This window comes from Camelina sativa, chromosome 12, assembly GCF_000633955.1.
Source record: "Camelina sativa cultivar DH55 chromosome 12, Cs, whole genome shotgun sequence".
NCBI lineage: Eukaryota > Viridiplantae > Streptophyta > Magnoliopsida > Brassicales > Brassicaceae > Camelina > Camelina sativa.
This window is the reverse complement of record NC_025696.1, coordinates 12,692,843-12,713,159: the sequence shown is the minus strand read 5'-3', so window position 1 is coordinate 12,713,159 and position 20,317 is coordinate 12,692,843. Positions and strand designations below refer to the sequence as shown.

Genomic DNA, 20,317 nt, shown 5'->3' with positions numbered 1-20,317 from the left:
TTAATTTTATATTTAATTATTTGAATTACTATTTCATACATAAAGTTAATAAAATTTTAAATTTTTTTCATCATATGATGTGATTTGAATTTTTATAAACAGATATATATTTTAAAAATCTATCTTAACATTTTTGGAGTACATTTTTGTGCCATCTTTTTTTATTTGTATCCACACAAGTCCCAACTAAATTCTCTACAATCCTTAGTCCTTACAACCAAACACAATCATTTCTTTATTTGTTAATATTAATTTCAAATTTCCTAAAGTCTATCTATCTAATTTAAAGCAATATGTTAGATTAAAATATAATTCTCCTTTCACTTTTATTTAATCTTATATTTAATTATTTGAATTACTATTTCATACTCAAAGTTAATAAAATTTTAGATTTTTTTTCATTATATGATGTGATTTGAATTTTTATAAACGAATATATATTTTAAAAATTATTTTAGGATTTTTGTAACCAAACAAGTATATCTGGATATAGATTATTTTACATTTGAGTTACTTTGTTATAGTTAAAAATAGAGGAACTAATTTATTGATTTGAAATTATAATGACCTATTCAAATTTATAATAAAATATTCTAATTAATTTCTTCAGAATGCACGGGGTTATTGATTTATATAAAAAAATGGACTCGTGGTGTACCACGGGGTAAATCCTAGTTGTAATATAATAACAAGTCTATACATAACGAACCACCTAGTTGTTACATAAAAATAGAGTCCATGTATAGAAAATATTTTTCTAAAAAACCATTATATCTCTAAAATTTCATCAGTATAAATGGAAATGGTTTTAAGAAAAATCATATATAGTGTGATTATTTATTTGTCAGGGAAGGCCTATATGACCAAAATTACCAAGACCGATAAGATACAACACTTGTTTGGTAATTATTTAGCAAACTTACTCAGACATATTAATCTTTAGGGCAAGATTATCGGTGGTCTCTTATATGTGGGTTGTTAAATACTGTTTGATTTTTTTATGAATTAATTGTGTATTGTTTTGAATATAAGTACCCATGATCTCTTGGTTAAAATTTTCTCCTCCAATGATAGATTCTAATTTTGGGTCTCTATTTTTGAAAATATTGTTTTTTGAAATTTAAAAATTTTAAATAGAATAGAAGTGGTATAAATGTGTAAGCATTTAAGATTTTATAAAAATAGAAAATATTGCATTTAATTAATTTTCAAATATACAAAACATAATAAAAACATTAAACATTAATACATATTACAATAGAAATGCAATTCATAAATGGAGAGAATGATTAATTACCTACAATCAGTGTGAAACCCGATCATTGTGAAATTCGTAGTTACCTAAATAACCAGGAAGACGTGAATGGATGTAGGAGAACCCACAATCAGTGTGAAACCCGATACTTGCTTCTGGAGTTGAGAATACCTATCAATGAAAGAAATAGTTAAAGGTGTACTTGTTTATGTGCTATTCTATGCAAGTAAAATGTGAATCAGCTTAAACTTAAAAGAATTAACACCAAGGTAAGCTACCTTTAACTGTCTTTCCTTTATTGCAGAGAACATTTCCTATTCTCTCTTTAGCATTTCCAACAGATCAATAGCCTGTAGTAAATTTTTTTTTTCTCTTCTATTATATTCTTTCACCAACAGAATGGTGACACGTAGCGTCTCTTAGATCAAATTTGGGTATACTATATAAGAGGCTTCCTTAACTTTTGTCTTTTCTACTGATTTATTTTTTTCCCACAAAACACTAAAACCCTTCTATGAACCCCTTTGTAAACCCTCCATTGAAGAAGGTCTTAGACATGGTTTTACACTAATACAAACGAAACCCATATTATTCGACACAGAGTATTATTACGTATTATTTTTATTTCTAACCTGAAAAAATCTAGGTTGAAATTTAATGCCAGTTACAATTTCGTAACGGCCGTTGTTAAATCCTGGGTTAAAATCTTCCAACGATTTAAAAATAAATGATTATTTTGCATCAATTTTATAGACTAGGTATTTTTATTTTAACCAAAAACTATTAGGTATTAAATAAAAATAGTTTGAGTCTTTTTTAGTTATTTTCCTAATATTAATTTATATTATTTTATTCTGGGCAAAAGAAAAGGAAAAAAGCTAAACGGGATACGTTAGTATATATATCTGTTCTAGAATTATGATACAAAAAACATAAGAGAATTTGTTAAAAATGCCCCTTTTGATATGCCCCTTTTCAAAAATACCCTCTTTTCTGGCCATTTTTATTTTTGCCCTCTTTTAATTTTTAATGACCATTTTACCCTTAGGTGAAAATTATTTTATTCAATAAAAAGAAAAACAAAATTTTCCCGCCAAAAAATTTCCGACATATTTTCCCACCAAAAATTTTTCGAAAAAATTTTCCCGCCAAAATTTTTTCCGCCAAAAAAAATTTACAAGGTTTTTAAAAGGTTTTATAAGGTTTCTACCTTATAAAAGCCTTATAAACACCTTGTAAAGGCTTTTACAAGATTTTTTAAAGAGTTTTAAAAGGTTTTTTAAACAACTTGTAAACGCTTTTACAAGATTTTTAAAAGGTTTTTAAAAGGTTTTAAAAGGTTTTTAAAAGGTTTTTAAAAGGTTTTCAAATGGTTTTTAAAAAGATTTTTAAAAGGTTTTTAAACACCTTTTAAACGCTTTTACAATGATTTTAAAAATCTTGTAAAAGTTTTTATAAGATTTTTAAAAGGTTTTTAAACACCTTGTAAATGCTTTTAAAACATTTAAAAAGTTTTTAAAAGCATTTATAAGGTGTTTAAAAACATTTTAAAAGCATTTACAAGCTTTTTAAAAGCATTTACAAGGTTTTTAAAAGCGTTTACAATGTGTTTAAAAACTTTTTAAAAACCTTGTAAACGTTTTTAAAAGTTTTTTAAAAGCGTTTACAATGTTTTTAAAAGGTATAAATTTCAATAATTTGACAGGAAAAATTTTTGATTTTGGCGGGAAAATTTTTTTTTTTGGCGGGAAAAAATAATTTTTTCGGGAAAATTTTTTGATTTTGGCGGGAAAAAAAAATTTGGCGGGAAATTTTTTTGGTGGGAAAATATTTTCGATTTTGATGATTGTACATTCTTACTGTCACTAAAAAAGGGTAATTTGGTCATTTTGTATATAAAGAGGGGTAGTTTTAAAAATAATCAACATGAAGGGGTATTTTTAAAAAGGGGTATGGAAAAAGGGGCATTTTTGAGAATGCCCCAAAACATAACCCTATTAGCAAAAATCAGAGAATAGGTGAATAATAAATCTCTGATTCCTTACGGATCTATTGTCACCCTCCTCCATCTCTTGACTCTTCTCTCTCGATCGGCTCCATTCGAGGTTGTCGAACTCGAACATGTCAGTTTTTATTGGGACGAGCCTTGGGGATATAGTGATTGATCTTTACACAGACACATGTCCTCTGACCTGCAAGAATTTCCTCAAGCTCTGCAAGTGCAATTACTACAAAGGGTGCGTCTTTCACAATGTGCAAAAGGGTTTCATTGCACAGACAGGCGATCCAACCGGCACAGGAACTGGTGGAGATTCAATATACAAATTCCTTCACGGTGAGCATGTTCGTTTTTTCGGCCATGAGATCCATCCCGAATTAAAACACTCGAAGACTGGCACCGTTGCAATGGCCAGTGCTGGTGAAAATCTCAATGCCTCCCAGTTCTATATCACACTTCGTGACGATTTGGACTATCTTGATGGAAAACACACCGTGTTTGGGCAAATCGCTGATGGGCTTGACACTTTGACTAAGATAAATGAAGCTTACGTCGATGCAGAAAACAGACCATTTATTAATATTGTAATCACAGACATACATATATTTGAAGATCCATTTGAAGATCCTCCACAGCTAAGTAAGATGATAGCAGATGCTCCCCTTGAAGGTGTCAAACATGTAAGACTTGAAGCTGGTTGGGTTCCTTTGGATGAAAAACTTTGTCCACAGGAACTGGTCGATGTTATCCGCGAAAAGGCTGCACATTCTAGTGCCGTTATACTTGAATGTATAGGAGATATCCCTGAGGCTGAGGTAAAACCTCCTGACAATGTGTTGTTTGTCTGTGATCTGAATCCTGTAACTGAGGGTGAGGACCTCCACACCATTTTTTCACGCTTTGGAACGGTCATATCGGCTGATGTCATCCGAGATTCCAAGACGGGTAATAGCTTGTGCTATGCTTTTATAAAGTTTGAGACTAAGGAAGCATGCGAACAAGCGGTTTTAAAGATGGCCGGTGCTTTGATCGATGATAGAAGAATACGTGTAGATTTCAGTCAGAGTGTATTTGAAATTTGGCGGCAGTTCCAGCGGAAAGACTCCCAACAACATGGTAAAGGGTCGGCAGATCATGTTGCTAAAGACTACGGAATGGTGTTTGAGGGTGATCTACTTAAAAGTCCCAAGAGGGAGAAGAGAGAGCATAGTCGCCATGGCAGTGAGAAGATACATAGGAGAAGTCTTCATGGTTATGGTGAAGGCTAAAAACGACACGGAGATGAACGTGACACTGAAGAAGGCAATGATAGGTTGAGTAAGGAGATGAAACTCACAAAGAGAAGACATAAATAGAAGAATTTACATAGTTTTGTTGATCTATTAACAACAATGCATGTACAATATATATGATCTAAATGTTGCATTATAGGAATTGATTTCAACTTTACGTTTTACGTACTTTCTTTCCAGAATCTTTTCCTATATAAGTCAAAATCACGAAAAATACATAGAGCAAATTACTTAACTTTTCTAGTTTTTGAGATCGTCAAACAAATGAAAGAAGTAGTTTCTGTTCTGCTACTTATTCTTTTTGCTTCGGTTTCAGATGCACATGTTATGAAACCGGACCAGTCCAGACAATCCGATCACCCAAGCCCTCTACTTTGCCCAAGCCCTCTACAATCCCATCTACACTCATGAGTCATGACAACTCCACCTTCGTATCATCTTACGCTTCCTACCCGAAAAACAAAAGGTACTCAAACCCTAACGACACAAAACTAATAGCCATTGTTGCTGCAAAACATTAATCTCATGTTCAGGCAACCTTGTTATGTGCAAAGTTCAACGGAATCCAGATCAAAGGCTGAGTTACCTAATTTTACCAAAATTATAGAGATTGAAATTTCAGGGTATATGGAAGTAGCATGTGTCCTAAGCGGTGTCAACTTACTAGCATGCTACTTCCATATTGGTTGGGCCTTATTATTGTGTTATCGTAAAAGCCCAGTTAGCTACTTGTTTGCTTGTATTTTAGCTTTGCTCTTTACCCTGTAAACGATTATCAAAAAAGAAAAGATCAATCAAAACAACAATTCTCTTCTCGTCTCTCTCCTTCCTCTCTTCTATTCTAATTCAACTCTGTTCTTCTAATCCTTATCTCTTTCTTCTATTCTCATCTAATTTCTGATTGTTCCTTGATAGAACCATATCCGGTTCTATCAACCTTGAAGAGACTCTAGCTTCTCATTCGGTTTCACTGAAGGCAAATTAATCCGTCTATAATCCATATTATTAAACCTGAAGAGCAAATCCATTTTATTATATTCGAAGAGCAGTGTAATTTAACCAACTCTTTTGAATTGTTTTTTTATTCATTTATATATTTTATTTAATAATTCATGTGAGCATTTAATCAATAAAAAAGTTATGTTAGCATGCATATGCATTATAGCTCATCTATTTTTTTTTTTCATAAACCCTATCAACTGCTCTGGTCAGTTCTGGTAGAAACGCACTAAAATGTTACAAAATGGACATCTCTCCGCAGAGCCGCCACAACGCTTAAATCCGAAGGGGCATTCTCAAAAATACCTTTTTTTTTCAATTCCCTTTTTAAAAATACCCTTCCATGTTGACCATTTTTAAAACTACCCCTCTTTTTGAACAAAATGACCAAATTACCCTTTCTTTAAATGACAACAAGAATGTATAGTCACCAAAATCAAAAAAAATTTTCCTGCCAAAAATAAAAATTTTTCCCGCCAAAAATTTTTTTTTTCCGCCAAAATCAAAAATTTTCTCGTCAAAAAAAAAAAATTTTCCCGCCAAAAAAAAAAATTTCCGCCAAAATCGAAAAATTTTCCCGTCAAAAAAATTGAAATTTATACCTTATAAAAATATTGTAAATCCTTTTAAACACCTTGTAAAAGTGTTTACAAGGTGTTTAAAAACCTTTTAAAAGCGTTTACAAGGTGTTTAAAAACCTTTTAAAAGCTTTTACAAAGTTTTTAAACACCTTTAAAAGCGTTTACAAGGTGTTTAAAAACATTTTAAAAACGTTTACAAAGCATTTACAAGGTGTTTAAAAACCTTTTTAAAAACATTTTGAAAACCTTTTAAAAATCTTGTAAAAGCGTTTACGAGATGTTTAAAAAACCTTTTAAAAACCTATTAAAACCTTTTAAAACTCTTTTAAAAATTTGTAAAAGCGTTTAAAAGGTGTTTATAAGGTTTTTATAAGGTTTCTTCTACCTTATAAAACCTTTTAAAAACCTTGTAAATTTTTTTTGGCGGGAAAATTTTTGGCGGGAAATTTTTTGTCGAAAATTTTTATCAAAATTTTTGGACAAAAAAATATTTTTGGCGGGAAAATTTTTTCGAAAATTTTTTGGCAGAAAAATTTTGTTTTTTTTATTGAATAAAATATTTTTCATTTAAGGGTAAAATGGTCATTAAAAATTAAAACAGGGCAAAAATAAAAATTACTAGAAAAGAAGGTATTTTTGAAAAGGGGTATATCAAAAGGGGTATTTTTAACAAATTCTCATTTTGTTTTCTAAATATCTTTCATTTTATTCCAACTAAAAAAATAACAGCAGTCAATATAGAAATAGAAACTATCATATATTTAATCACACATTATGTTGTGTGTTGAAGATATTTTCTATATCTGAAATTCTGAATCCTTCGCAAACAAAGAAAACAACAATTTGATTCTATTTTGTTTTCCAAAACTTTTGAGTTTTGATTCTTAACGTTAAAAAAAACTTCGATTGACTTTTATTTAAAAATTATAATTAACATATATAAACTTAATAATTTTTTTAATTATAATGAATATGTAAAATTAAAAAGTCTAAAATACTATATAATGTGGTTATATAGTAGATGAGTTATAAAGAGGACATGTTGGTATTAATTAAATATTATTAAATTGGTGTTAACACAGGTTAAATCATTATTTAATTATTTACCAACACTACTAATATTAGAATATTTGACATAAAATCAAATTGATTTAACTTAGGGGGTGTATTGAATTTGATATTTTAGGGGATTTACTGAGATTTTAATATTTCAGGATTTTGAGAGATTTGAGTGTAATTTTAGGAGATTTTGATATTTTGACAGAATTTTGAGATTTGGGTTTTAGAATTCGGTGAGATTTGATTATTAAATTTTTGGTGATTTTAGAATATAGAAAGGAAAGAAAAAATCACATTTGGTATGTTTGATGGGTCTTCACTTCCAAATCACACTCTCTCTCAAGCTTTCTTAATTGATTCTTTTGTTACCACGTTGATAAGGCTTACAAGCTTAAGGGTTCTTAGCTTAGTGTCTCTAGGTATCTTTGGTGAGTTACCAGGGAAGATCCATCGGTTGAATTCTCTAGAGTACTTGGATTTGAGTTCGAATTATCTGTTTGGTTCTGTCCCTCCTGATTTATCAAGATTGGTGTTGCTTCAAAGTCTGATGCTTGATGGGAATTACTTCAATGGCAGTGTTGAATGTACTGCAAGAATGTACAGTCATCAAAATCGAAAATATTTTCCCGCCAAAAAAATTTCCCGCCAAAATCGAAAATTTTTCCCGGAAAAATTATTTTTTCCCACCAAAAAAAAAAAATTTCCCACCAAAATCAAAAAATTTTCCCGCCAAAAATATTGAAATTTATACCTTTTAAAAACCTTGTAAATGTTTTTAAAAAACTTTTAAAAGCGTTTACAAGGTTTTTAAAAGGTTTTTAAACACATTGTAAACGCTTTTAAAAACCTTGTAAATGCTTTTAAAAAGCTTGTAAATGCTTTAAAAGGTTTTTAAACACCTTGTAAACGCTTTTAAAAACTTTTTAAAAGCATTTAAAAGGTGTTTAAAAACCTTTTAAAAATTTTATAAAAACTTTTACAAGGTTTTTAAAAACATTGTAAAAGGGTTTAGAAGGTGTTTAAAAACCTTTTAAAAATCCTTTTAAAAACCATTTGAAAACCTTTTAAAAACCTTTTAAAAACCTTTTAAAACCTTTTAAAAACCTTTTAAAAATCTTGTAAAAGCGTTTACAAGTTGTTTAAAAAACCTTTTAAAACTCTTTAAAAAATCTTGTAAAAGCCTTTACAAGGTGTTTATAAGGCTTTTATAAGGTAGAAACCTTATAAAACCTTTTAAAAACCTTGTAAATTTTTTTTGGCGGGAAAAATTTTGGCGGGAAAATTTTTTTTTTCGAAATTTTTTATCAAAAGTTTTTTGACAAAAAAAATTTTGGCGGGAAAATTTTTTTGAAAAATTTTTGGCGGGAAAATATGTCGGAAATTTTTTGGCGGGAAAATTTTGTTTTTCTTTTTATTGAATAAAATAATTTTCATCTAAGGGTAAAATGGTCATTAAAAATTAAAAGAGGGCATAAATAAAAATGGCCAGAAAAGAGAGTATTTTTGAAAAGGGATATATCAAAAGAGGCATTTTTAACAAATTCTCAAATCCGAATATGGAATACTATTCAACTAATGCATGTTATCAAGATACCATATAAACTGTCTGCACAAAATCTCAGATCTAGACTTCCCACGTGAATGTGATAAATGTTTTTAGGATGGATCAATCACGACAAAAAAAAACAAACGTATTGTATCACAAAACTAAATGATATTTTTTAAAATTATTTTTAATAACTGATATAGAAATTAGATATTAACATCAATTACAATAAGCGATACAATTATTGATTTGTATAGCATCATTTCATTATAACCAATGCAAATCTAAATCACTTACATCACTTTAAAAATATTGATACAAATATATAAATTTGCTTCACTTAATAATTGATGTATTTATTAATTTATATTCACAGCACTAATTAGAAAATAATACAAGTTTTACATCATTTTATAAATGATGTTAGCATATATTTCAAGAAAAAAGTAATTGGATAAACATATGTTATTTTTTTATTTTAAGTTATGTCGATTGAACTATATCTATATATATAATTTGATTTCACTATTCTCTATTTTTTTTATTCTTTAGCATGAAAAGTGTTAAGCAAATTTTTTATTTTATTTTTTAAATCAAAATATAAAACTTTTAAATATTTATTTCCTTTTGTTTTTCAAAAATAAGACTTCTAGTTCAAAAACTTAAAACAAAGAAAATTTTTTTAAAAAAATAATTAAGTTATATTCTTTAATCGATTCAAACTTAAAATCTAAAATGAAAAAAAAAAAAAAATCCAAAATAGTTTGTATCCCACATCGACTGGGGCATAACAAAGTTCTCCACATTGATCCATTTTTTGTGGTGATAACAAAAAACTGTAGGGCCCATCATAAATATAATATAACTAATTTTTTTTTTCAACCAAAGTATAAATAATTTTTATCAGTTGAATATTTTTTTTAAATGATTGAAAAACATAAATAATTAAATATTACATTACAGAAAAATACTTTCATATTATTTATTATTTTATTAATTTTAACAACATTTTCTAAAATGATACAAATATTTTAAATTAGTGTTAATAGCTGATACAAATATTTTATATCAATTTAATAAACTGATGTAAGACTTACAACATTTTTTGTAAATGAACATCAATTTCACTAATTAAAACAAATATTCATTTCAATCGATGCAAATTATTTACATCAACAAAGTGTAAATCATTTATTAAAATGATGCAGCTTATTTTTGCATCATTTAAAACTGATGTAAAAATAGAAAATAAATGATGTAATACCACACTTTTTTGTAGTGAATCTAAGATAGCTCGCTCATTACAACCTCCCCCACTTCCTTTGCTACCACTACCACTACTACTACTAGACCGTGCTCATGTAATTTACAATTTTGCATAACATACCTATCCTTTTAATACATAGTAGGATTGTCTGTTTTGGTTATTCAATGACTGACTTTGGACTATCTGAGTTAAATTTGTGAAAGAATTAGCAAAATATGTAGATGAATTCACTTATGTAGTGTGTTAACCGACAGATGAAACCAACTAAACTAACGAAATTTCTAACTAATACGGGCCCAAGATCTTTTTGTACCCATATTGTAAACCAAAAAAGTTACGTGTTTATGCGGTAAAATTAGTTGGTAAACATGATCTAGAATGGTTTTGCTTGTACGTAAGATTGTAATACGTATCCCTTTCACGTATTTTTTTTCTCACTTTGGTCTATTTATTTTGTTTAAATGTTTTTTCTCTTTCTTGCGAGAAGAAACAAAATCTACGTGTATAGTAGTAATACTCTGTAGTGACTAGTGAGACCAGGATAGATACAATATTTATTTGGTAATAATTATTTATCAGGAAAGGCTTTTTATTGAATAGGAAAAATATCATGAAAACATTTCAAATTTGCAATTGTTTAATAAAGAATATATTTATGTATACACTTAAAAAAAGTAATCAGTAGCTCCGGCCTCCGACCAAAAAAAAATAATCACATAAAATATTCAAGTAACTACTACATATTGAATAAGTTTTTTTTTTCTGTTCAACATTTAATTTCAGAAGGTTTTTTTTCTGTTCAACGTTTATTTAATAGGTTGTTAATCATAATATATTTGTATAGAGGTTATAATCTGCGGAGAATTAAAATTCTTCCAAAGATGCAGCAATTAAACCACATAAACATTGATGTCAAAAAATAACAAAACTTTCTACCGAATAAAAATAACAAAATTAACATCGAATAAAAATAACAAAATTAACATTAATGTTAATTTGAGTAAAGAAGTCAACGTTTCTACCGAATAAAATAAATTTTATCGCAAACTTACTCAGACATCTTAATCGTTAGAGGATTTTACACTAATACAAACGCAACCGCATTATTCAACAATACTAATGCAACGCATTCGAAGACGATTTCAACGGGATTTATAATACGTACTAACGCAAAAAATAAGGAGAGGACAAGCAATAAGTCACTGTATTCTAGAAAATAGAGTTACAGTTTTACGTATTATTTGTAACCAAATTTTTTTGATCATAATCAATTCGATTCTCTTGAATAAATGAATGAAGTTTCATTACGTTACGTTTCCGATTGCATTAAAAAGAACATCTATTTACATATTCAACTTACCCTCATTACTTTAGTTTCCATAATTTCATAGGTTTCTTCTTATTCAAAGAAGTTTTCTATGACCAAAATCTTCAACTTTAAATTTTATTTTCTTTCCAGTATTCCTATAAGTCAAAAATCACAATAAATACATAAAAGGAAGGGTGATTAGTTAGTAATTCTAGTTTTTGAGATCTTCAAACAAACAAAGAAAATGAGAGAAATAGTATCTCTTTTGTTACTTGTTCTTCTTGTTTCGGCCTCAGGTGCACATGTTACGAAACCAAATGAAGAAAACTTCCTTCGATGCCTTCGTTATCGAACCAATCCGGAGAATCCGATCACCGAAGCAGTCTACACTCATGATAACTCCACCTTCGTGTCATCTTACGTCTCCTACGCGAAAAACAAACGGTACTCCAACCCTAACGACACAAAACTAGTCGCCATTGTTGCTGCAAACCATGAATCTCATGTTCAGGCTACCGTGGTCTGTGCAAAGTTCAACGGAATCCAGATCCGTATCCGAAGTGGCGGTCACGACTACGAGGGACTGTCTTACATCTCATCCGTACCGTTTGTTATCCTCGACATGCACGATCTCCGGTCTATCTCCATTGACGTGTCAAGAAAGCAAGCTTGGGTTGAAGCTGGTGCCACATTGGGAGAGCTCTACACCAAAATCGCAGAAGCTAGCAAAACGCTGGCGTTTGCGGCTGGCGTTTGCCCTACATTAGGAGCGGGAGGACACATCAGCGGCGGAGGATACGGTAATCTGATCAGAAAATACGGAATCTCAGTCGATCATGTCGTTGATGCTCGAGTGGTTGATGTCAATGGGAGTATCTTGACTGGACCTACCTTGGGAAAGGATCTATTGTGGGCAATTCGAGGCGGTGGTGGAGCCAGCTTCGGTGTTATCCTCTCTTGGAAGATCAAGCTCGTCGATGTTCCAAAGACCTTGACAGTTTTTAAGGTTAACAAAACATTGGAGCAAGGAGCCACTGATGTTCTTTACAAGTGGCAGCTTGTCTCCAGCAAATTGCCTCATGAGCTTTTCTTGAGAGCAATGCCTGAACTCGCAAATGTCGCGATACCTAGCAAGAAAACCATAGCGGTTGTGTTCTACGCTCAGTTTTTAGGACCAGCCAGGAGGCTCATGGCGATTATGAACAAGAGTTTCCCTGAATTGGGGCTAAAACGTGAAGACTGCTACGAAATGAGCTGGATTAATACGACGTTGTTTTGGCAGAACTATCCTGTGGGAACACCGATAAGCGTTCTTTTGGATAGACCAACGAATCCGGCAGGAGCACTCTTCAAGAGTAAGTCGGATTACGTCAAGAAACCGATCCCAAAAGAAGGAATGGAGAAGGTTTGGAAAATAATGTTGAAGTTCAACAACATGTTCATGCAATGGAACCCTTACGGTGGAGTGATGGACACGATTCCGGAAAATGCCACCCCGTTTCCTCACCGGAAAGGGAACTTGTTCAAGATTCAGTACTTTGCGTTATGGCCCTACGCAAACGCCACAGAGGCTAATCTAGGTTTGATGAATGAGATATACGATGCGATGGAGCCGTACGTGTCAAGCAACCCGAGAGAGGCGTTCTTGAATTACAGAGACATGGATGTCGGAAACAATCCTAGTGATAAGACCGACGTTGAAGAAGCTAAGATCTACGGATCGAAGTATTTCTTAGGGAATCTAAAGAGATTGATGGAAGTTAAAGCTAAGTATGATCCTCAGAATTTCTTTAGATACGAGCAGAGTATTCCTCCTGTTCGTGCAATGTAACTCTTCTGTTTAATTTATCATATGATCATTTAACCAATAAATATAAAAATGAAAAAGTTATGTCAGCATGGATGCATTATATAGCTCATATGTAACTTTAACTTGCATAGCATATTTATCCTTATAGTACGATTGTCTCTGTTTTGTGATATGATTCAATGATCAATAAAGAGAATTCGGGACTGTGTTAGAACTATCTCGGTGCCGTGGGGTAAAAGGTCCATACAACCTTTTGCTGCTTCAACATTAAGTATAAAATGTACAACCTTTGACAAAATTGATGATATTCAAGGAAAAAAAGTCTATGATAATTGGTTGATCCATTTACTTTCAGCCTTCTTCCCAATCGACGTCCTCCTCGTCTTCTTCTTCCTTGTAGTTTCCATTTGCTGCATATTAAGAAAGTTACCAAGCTGAGCATCATCACATGTACTCATGAGACCTAAACTAGTATAGTTAACTAATACTATGAGTATCTTCTTGTTGCAGGTCAGTTTGGAGCAATGCAAACGCTCTATTTCGGTTTTATAAGTACTTGAAAATACTAAAGAAGGTCGCTTCTAACTAACAGTATATGATACTTTGTTTCATATGATCATCTAGCTAGTAAACCAATAGGAAATTGAAGTCAGAATAGTAAATTCATACTGACCTGCAACAGGAGCTTCTTCTTCCCATTCAACATCTTCTTGATCTTCACGTTTACACTTCATACCAACCTGACGATCCAAGGATGTACTAGTAGCCAATTGAATGTCAGGGCTTAGTTTGCCTGAGGATTCTTGCTTATTCAGCTTTTCAGCAATCTCTTTCTGCTCCAGTATAGCAGCGTAGCAAGCTTTGATATACTCATCCTGAAGCAAAATGTAAATAACAAATCAAAACATGCTACACTGAGAAATGTAAATACATAGACGCAAATAATTTTCCCCAAAAGGCATACCATCAGATACTTATCATCGCCACTTCCCATGGCTGGTTTCTTGTCATCTGAAATTTCTGATGCTCCTCCTGAGCCACCATCATCAACCTTAGTTTCCTGTCTCATCTGATACCCTCTTTGTTCCTCAGTCAGATTCATTCCTTCCTTGATCAGCCATGATGGAAAGAGTTTCACACTAGGATCTCCACCACCTTCAGAGTTGACATCTTCTCTTTTTTCACCAAGGTTAACCTCAACCTAACCATGTAATATTTAAGAAATCAACTAACCGATTCACAATAAAAACAGGAAATATGCAGGGAAAACTTTGGCATACACTAAAGAGTACCTCTGTTTCCCTGAGAAATGGCATCAGTGTTGAACCATACCCACCCTGTGACCTTGAAGGATCATCAGGGTTAAGATAACCATTTTCACGAGCAGCCTTAGCTGCACGAGCTTCCCATGCCGGAAAAGATTCGAAGCTAGGAACCGGTATGTCTTTTATTCTGTTTATATGATCCATCAGAGGTTTTAACTGAACCTGCAATTTTATATTTCTTATTGTGTCAGCGCACAAACTACATAAATAAAGATGATGTACTCGAGAGTGAGCTAATATCTCAGCATATATAACTAAAGTGCAGAGCTCTCTATTCTTAAACCAATAATAAATTATTCTGATGTCATGATGAATATGGAAAGATGCACAGCTTCGGTCAAGGCAAAGCAGTTTCAGTTTTATCAAATTTACTACAATATTGAGTTACGGAACTGAAACACTCAAACAGTATACACGTACCTCCATCTTCTGAAGCAGATCTTCCCGTTGCCGTCTCCTTGCATTGTCATCCCCATCTACTGTTTCTTCCATAACAAGTTCACCATTGCATTTTTCACAATGAAAAGAATCGTCTGCCATAGAAATCAATCTCAGGGCATCCAGTGCATTGTATCTAGAAATCAGAAATGAGAATCCAGGTTTAGTGAACAGATCACAAGACATCATGAATGTACGTAAAGATTGTATAACAGAAAGCTAGAGTAGTGGGCTTTACTTCCTTTTGCAGTTAAGACAACCATACTCCTGAATAGTATCCTTATCTTCTAGTTCATCTTTCAATTCTTTCTTCATACGGTGCAGTTTATAACGAACAACATCATATATCTGTAAGAGACAAGAAGTAATATAGGGCAATGTGATATATATAGAAAAGAAAACTGAATAAACATTAAAAAAAAGTATATCTATTAGGGACATGAAGCATATATATACCTGTGAATAATCGAGACAGTAATACGAGTGTATGTGGACCTTAACTTTTGCCCCTGGTTGGCCATTAGCCACTGAAACACTATTCTTCTTTGCACCCCTTGCACTCTATTATTGAAAAGATTGAGAATCAACAAAACAGCATAGTAAGGAAAGAAGTGTTTTTGAGAATCAACCAAACATTCTCTCATACTCATATTCTTCAATCATTGTATTACTCTAGATATTTTATGACAATATGCTGTTTATCATAAGACTAACAGAGTCGTTGAGTCATAGGCTTAGCAAGAACAATATTGTGAAAAGAGTGCAATATGTCAATCTGAAAGAAAATGGTTTCTGCACTGACCTCTTTCCTGTCAACACGCATGATAAATTTTTGTTCTTCAAAGTATCTTAATACTTTCCGAAGAAGTTGCTTGGGACCACCTGGCAAGAGGTCTTCTTCTTTAACCCATTGCCACCTAGCATACACGGAACAAGAAACATACCAGAAATGAAATTTAGTGAAAACATAGCAGACTTAAATAACCATTAACCAATATAAGCAATACCAAAAGTTAACCAGTCCATCCATATCACAATATTTTACTCAAAAAACTCTATAATAACGCAGTGGACACCCAAAATAGTTATATGTGAGAAGTAGACGTTTAGGGATAGAAACTGAAGAGATGCACAACAAACCTCGTAAGCGCATTCAGCACAATAACAGCAATCCCTTTGTTGTCACTCTTTGCAGATTTCTGCTGTTTATCACTTTCCGGAGTATAGTTATCATAGAAAGCACTTGCTACAAGCTTCACCAGCCTGAAATTTGATGCAAATCAACATAGGAACTGTTTGATTGAACAGAGGTTATATAAACTAAAGTATCCATAATTTTTTATATGGCGAAACAAGACTTACCTGACAAATGGCTCGCGCACAACCACGGGGCTTGATTTTGCGATGGAGTTAACAAACCAGAGACTTTACATTTACCAAACGAGGAACCAATATTAAATTAGGTTTGTGTTTGATACTAGTTGAGTCAGGGCCTAGCTAGCATGCATATATATATATATATATATATATATATATATGTATGAAACACCTACGATGGGAAGTTTCTTGCAATTGCTAGTCTTGTGACAGTTATTGACCCTCCAAGCTGATACAGAAGATTACTTTATTCGCAAAGAGAATACACGTAACCGTCAAAACAGAGCAATCTACTGGGTAAAGTAAGAGAATCACTTGAAATTCAAAACAGAGCAGCCACCCGAGTTAGTTCTTGGAAACTGTTCATCACAGGATACGTTTTTAACAAGTCAATATACCACTCCCTCGATATAGGACCAAACGAGTGACATACTCCAAGTTTTGATGTTAGTAGAGCAAACATCTTATATATATAAACCAAGAAGAAGAGAGAGTAATCTCGTACTTTCGTTTTTGTCAATTGATTGTTTTCTTTGAAATTTGACCTAAGATTTTTTCAATAAGATAGTTCGAAGTTCTTGGTGAACATAAGAGAGACGTTGAAAATCGCTAATAAGGGTAATGGACAGACTGGGATCGATTTCGTGGTTATGAGCACTAATGGACCACGGAATTAGGGTTTCTACGTTCAGAGCGACGAACTCAACTCGAAGCAACAAGTAGAACAGCCCAACAAATCTAGCTAGGTCAAGATTCTGTGAGATATATTTATTCTAGAGTTCATCAAATCTCTCTCTAGTTTGAGAACACTATCGGATCTCGACGAAGCTGCTTTACCTGAGACCGAGAGAGAGAGAGGGGGACGAACACAGTGAAACAGAAAACGGCGTAAAGACTCTTTCGTCTTTGTGTATTTATAGCTTTTCCCCCAAGACAATATAAATAAATATGGAAATATTAAAATAAATATATCCATAATTTTTGACAAAATATGTGTTTCCATATTAAAAAATAAAAATTTGGTAAGTAAATATTCATATTAAAAAAAATTATTGAAACAATGATTTTGGAGGATTTGATAGGATGTAAGAAATTTAGAATTTTTGTAGATTTTATGGAAGTTGATATGATTTATAGGAAAATTCTTTCCAATCCCACCTAAAACAATGAGATTTGGATTTCTGTATTTTTAACTAAACAAATCTTCTCAAATCCTCCAGAATCCCTAAAACCTATTAAAATCCAAATTCACAAACTGTTTTGAATAACAGTGGATTTTAAAGTAGATTTTAAATCATCAGTTCAATAACAGTAGATTTTATAAGACTTTTTAAAATTCATAATTGAATAATATAAAATTTGTAACTTTTACACAAATCACTTAAAATGTCAAGTTGAATACACTCCATTAAATTATTGAATTTCGAGATATTTAAAAATTAAAATTGAAAAGATAAATTGTAACAAAATCTTTGATGTTGTGACTGTATACATGTATCTATATATCATTATAGGATTTTCATCATTATTTTATTTTTAACTCCAGCATAAATTTAACAAAATCATAGTTATACAATTATCTTATTTTGCATGTAAGCAAGTCTATGGTTCCTATCTCAACCTTTACAATATGAATTAAATGCAATATATTAAATTGATTGAATAATTAACTCCTTTTTATCTATTAGATAGGAACATGACCATTATTTACTTCACTTTTTTTTCCTCGCATCAATCCAAAATAGTCTCAATGATTCAGCTCTTTTACGACTGGTGCATCAGCATGACAAATGCCATTCAATCATCACATCCATCTACTAGTATTATTTGGATCAAGACGTGTGATCCTATCTATCCACAACTTTTCATATATCATGCTATAGCCTACTGTACCAAATCAACAACAAATGTTTTCACCTTTCAATTTCTCCACCAAAAACTTATTTAAAATTAGTAAATATTTTGTCTGCTAGCTTCTGTCTAAACTAAAAACACACTTCTAACTAGAAACCAAACCCCATTGTTACAGAAAATAAAATGAAACTCCAAAGATTCTTTACTTCTATACTGATGATCTTCATACTTCTATCAATATCTCATCATGTTTCAGCTAACCGGTCTAATCAATCCGGTTTTCTCCAATGTCTCTCTCTCCGGTTAAACGACTCCAACATCGTCTCCAAAGTCATACACAGACCAAACGACACTTCTTTCTACTCAGTCTTAGCTTCATCAATACAGAACCCAAGATTCTCTGCTCCTCATACACCTAAACCGGTTTTAATCTTAACACCGGTTCAACCTTCCGATGTTCAATCAGCGGTTAAATGCGCACGCCGGTTCGGTATCCACATCAGAACCCGAAGCGGAGGACACGATTACGAAGGCCTCTCTTACCTTACGCACAAACCATTCGTAATCCTCGATTTAAGAAACCTCCGGTCTATCACAATCGACGTCGATAACCGGTCGGTTTGGGTCCAAACCGGAGCCACCATCGGTGAACTATACTACGAAATCGGTAAAAAGAACCAAACTTTAGCGTTCCCCGCCGGTGTTTGCCCCACCGTCGGTGTCGGAGGACACTTCAGCGGCGGAGGGTACGGTACTTTACTGAGAAAACACGGTTTAGCAGCCGATCACGTGATCGACGCACGTGTGGTCGATGCACGAGGGAGGGTTCTTGAAAGACGAGAGATGGGTGAAGACTTCTTCTGGGCGATTCGTGGAGGTGGTGGATCAAGCTTCTGCGTTGTGCTTTCATGGAAGATAGGTTTAATCGATGTACCATCAACAGTAACTGTCTTCAACGTCACGAAATTCTCAGAACAGAGTGCTTTAAAGATCATTCATCGTTGGCAATACGTGTCTGATAAAGTCTCTGATGATTTATTCATACGAGTTATGTTGCAGAGATACAAGAACATTGTTCGAGCTTCGTTCCCGGGTCTGTATCTTGGTCCGGTTAAGAGTCTGTTGCGATTGGTAAACCGGGAGTTTCCTGAGTTAGGTTTGGAGGAAGATGATTGTAAAGAGATGAGTTGGATTGAGTCTGTGGTTTGGTTTGCTGAGTTAGGTGAAGAACCTATTGATGTTCTTAGTAAACGGACACGAGGGTCACTAGCTTTCAAGGCTAAATCTGATTTTATTCAAGAACCAATGCCTGAAACCGCGGTTTCGAAGCTGTGGAGATGGTTGCAAGAACCGGAAGCAGAGCTAGCTCAGCTAATCTTCACTCCATTTGGTGGTAGGATGAGTGAGATTGCTGATTACGAAACACCGTTTCCGCATCGAAAGGGTAATATCTATGAGATTCAGTACTTGAATCATTGGAGAGGAGACGAGAAAGAGAAGTATATGAGATGGGTGGAGAGAGTATACGATGATATGAGTGAGTTTGTGGCGAGGTCTCCCAGAGGAGCTTATATAAATCTGAGGGATCTTGATTTGGGGATGTACGTTGGAGGTAAGAGGAGTAAGTATGAGGAAGGGAAGAGTTGGGGAGTGAAGTATTTTAAGAACAATTTTGAGAGGCTGGTGAGAGTTAAGACAAGTGTTGATCCTTGTGATTTCTTCTGTGATGAACAGAGTATTCCTCCTTTTAGGTTTGTTGAAGTTATTTGAAAGAGTCAGTGTTATAAAGAGTAAAGATATTGATATCTTGTGCTAAAAAGCAGAGAGCTAGAGCCTAGCTAGTGTAGAGTGAAGACTGTGAAGTGTAAGTTTTAGTTAGGTTTATGTGAAATGTGATCTTGTCAAGTTTAGGTTCAAATAAAGATATTATAAAATAAGGGAATTAAAACATGATAATGTATATAGCTCGTTTTTATCCATCCAAACAGGCAAACACATTAACGTGTGGAACAAGATATCTGTAAAACTAGAAGCGGCTAGGTTTAGAATAAACTTTTCTGTCTTTCTTATTGAATCAAATACAATTACAATCCTATATTTATACAAGAGAAACTAACTTGTGTACCAAGCAATGCTTGGGGATTAAGTTATTCTATTTCCTATTCTAAGTAGATTGATATCTAGAATAAGAAAATATACAATATAC

At 32.7% G+C, this 20,317-nt stretch overlaps 4 protein-coding genes across 4 annotated transcripts; 3 read left to right on the top strand and 1 right to left on the bottom strand.

The window, feature by feature from the left end:
* On the top strand, positions 3,377 to 4,522 carry LOC104733449 (peptidyl-prolyl cis-trans isomerase CYP59-like). The gene has a single exon (XM_010453027.1). It carries the CDS (start codon positions 3,377 to 3,379, stop codon positions 4,520 to 4,522), a length of 1,146 nt encoding a protein of 381 aa, XP_010451329.1.
* LOC104731479 (berberine bridge enzyme-like 7) lies at positions 11,382 to 13,203 on the top strand. The gene has a single exon (XM_010450858.2). The coding sequence runs from the start codon at positions 11,552 to 11,554 to the stop codon at positions 13,136 to 13,138; it is 1,587 nt and encodes a 528-aa protein (XP_010449160.1). The 5' UTR covers positions 11,382 to 11,551; the 3' UTR covers positions 13,139 to 13,203.
* On the bottom strand, positions 13,469 to 18,278 carry LOC104733448 (transcription initiation factor IIE subunit alpha-like). The gene is made up of 11 exons (XM_010453026.1): positions 18,274 to 18,278; positions 16,243 to 16,305; positions 16,021 to 16,143; positions 15,683 to 15,797; positions 15,337 to 15,441; positions 15,119 to 15,228; positions 14,863 to 15,016; positions 14,410 to 14,604; positions 14,082 to 14,318; positions 13,791 to 13,992; positions 13,469 to 13,527 (listed from the first exon to the last, which is right to left on the bottom strand). The coding sequence occupies exons 1-11, from the start codon at positions 18,276 to 18,278 to the stop codon at positions 13,469 to 13,471; spliced, it is 1,368 nt and encodes a 455-aa protein (XP_010451328.1).
* Positions 18,159 to 20,090, top strand: LOC104731478 (tetrahydrocannabinolic acid synthase-like). The gene has a single exon (XM_010450857.2). It carries the CDS (start codon positions 18,295 to 18,297, stop codon positions 19,879 to 19,881), a length of 1,587 nt encoding a protein of 528 aa, XP_010449159.1. The 5' UTR covers positions 18,159 to 18,294; the 3' UTR covers positions 19,882 to 20,090.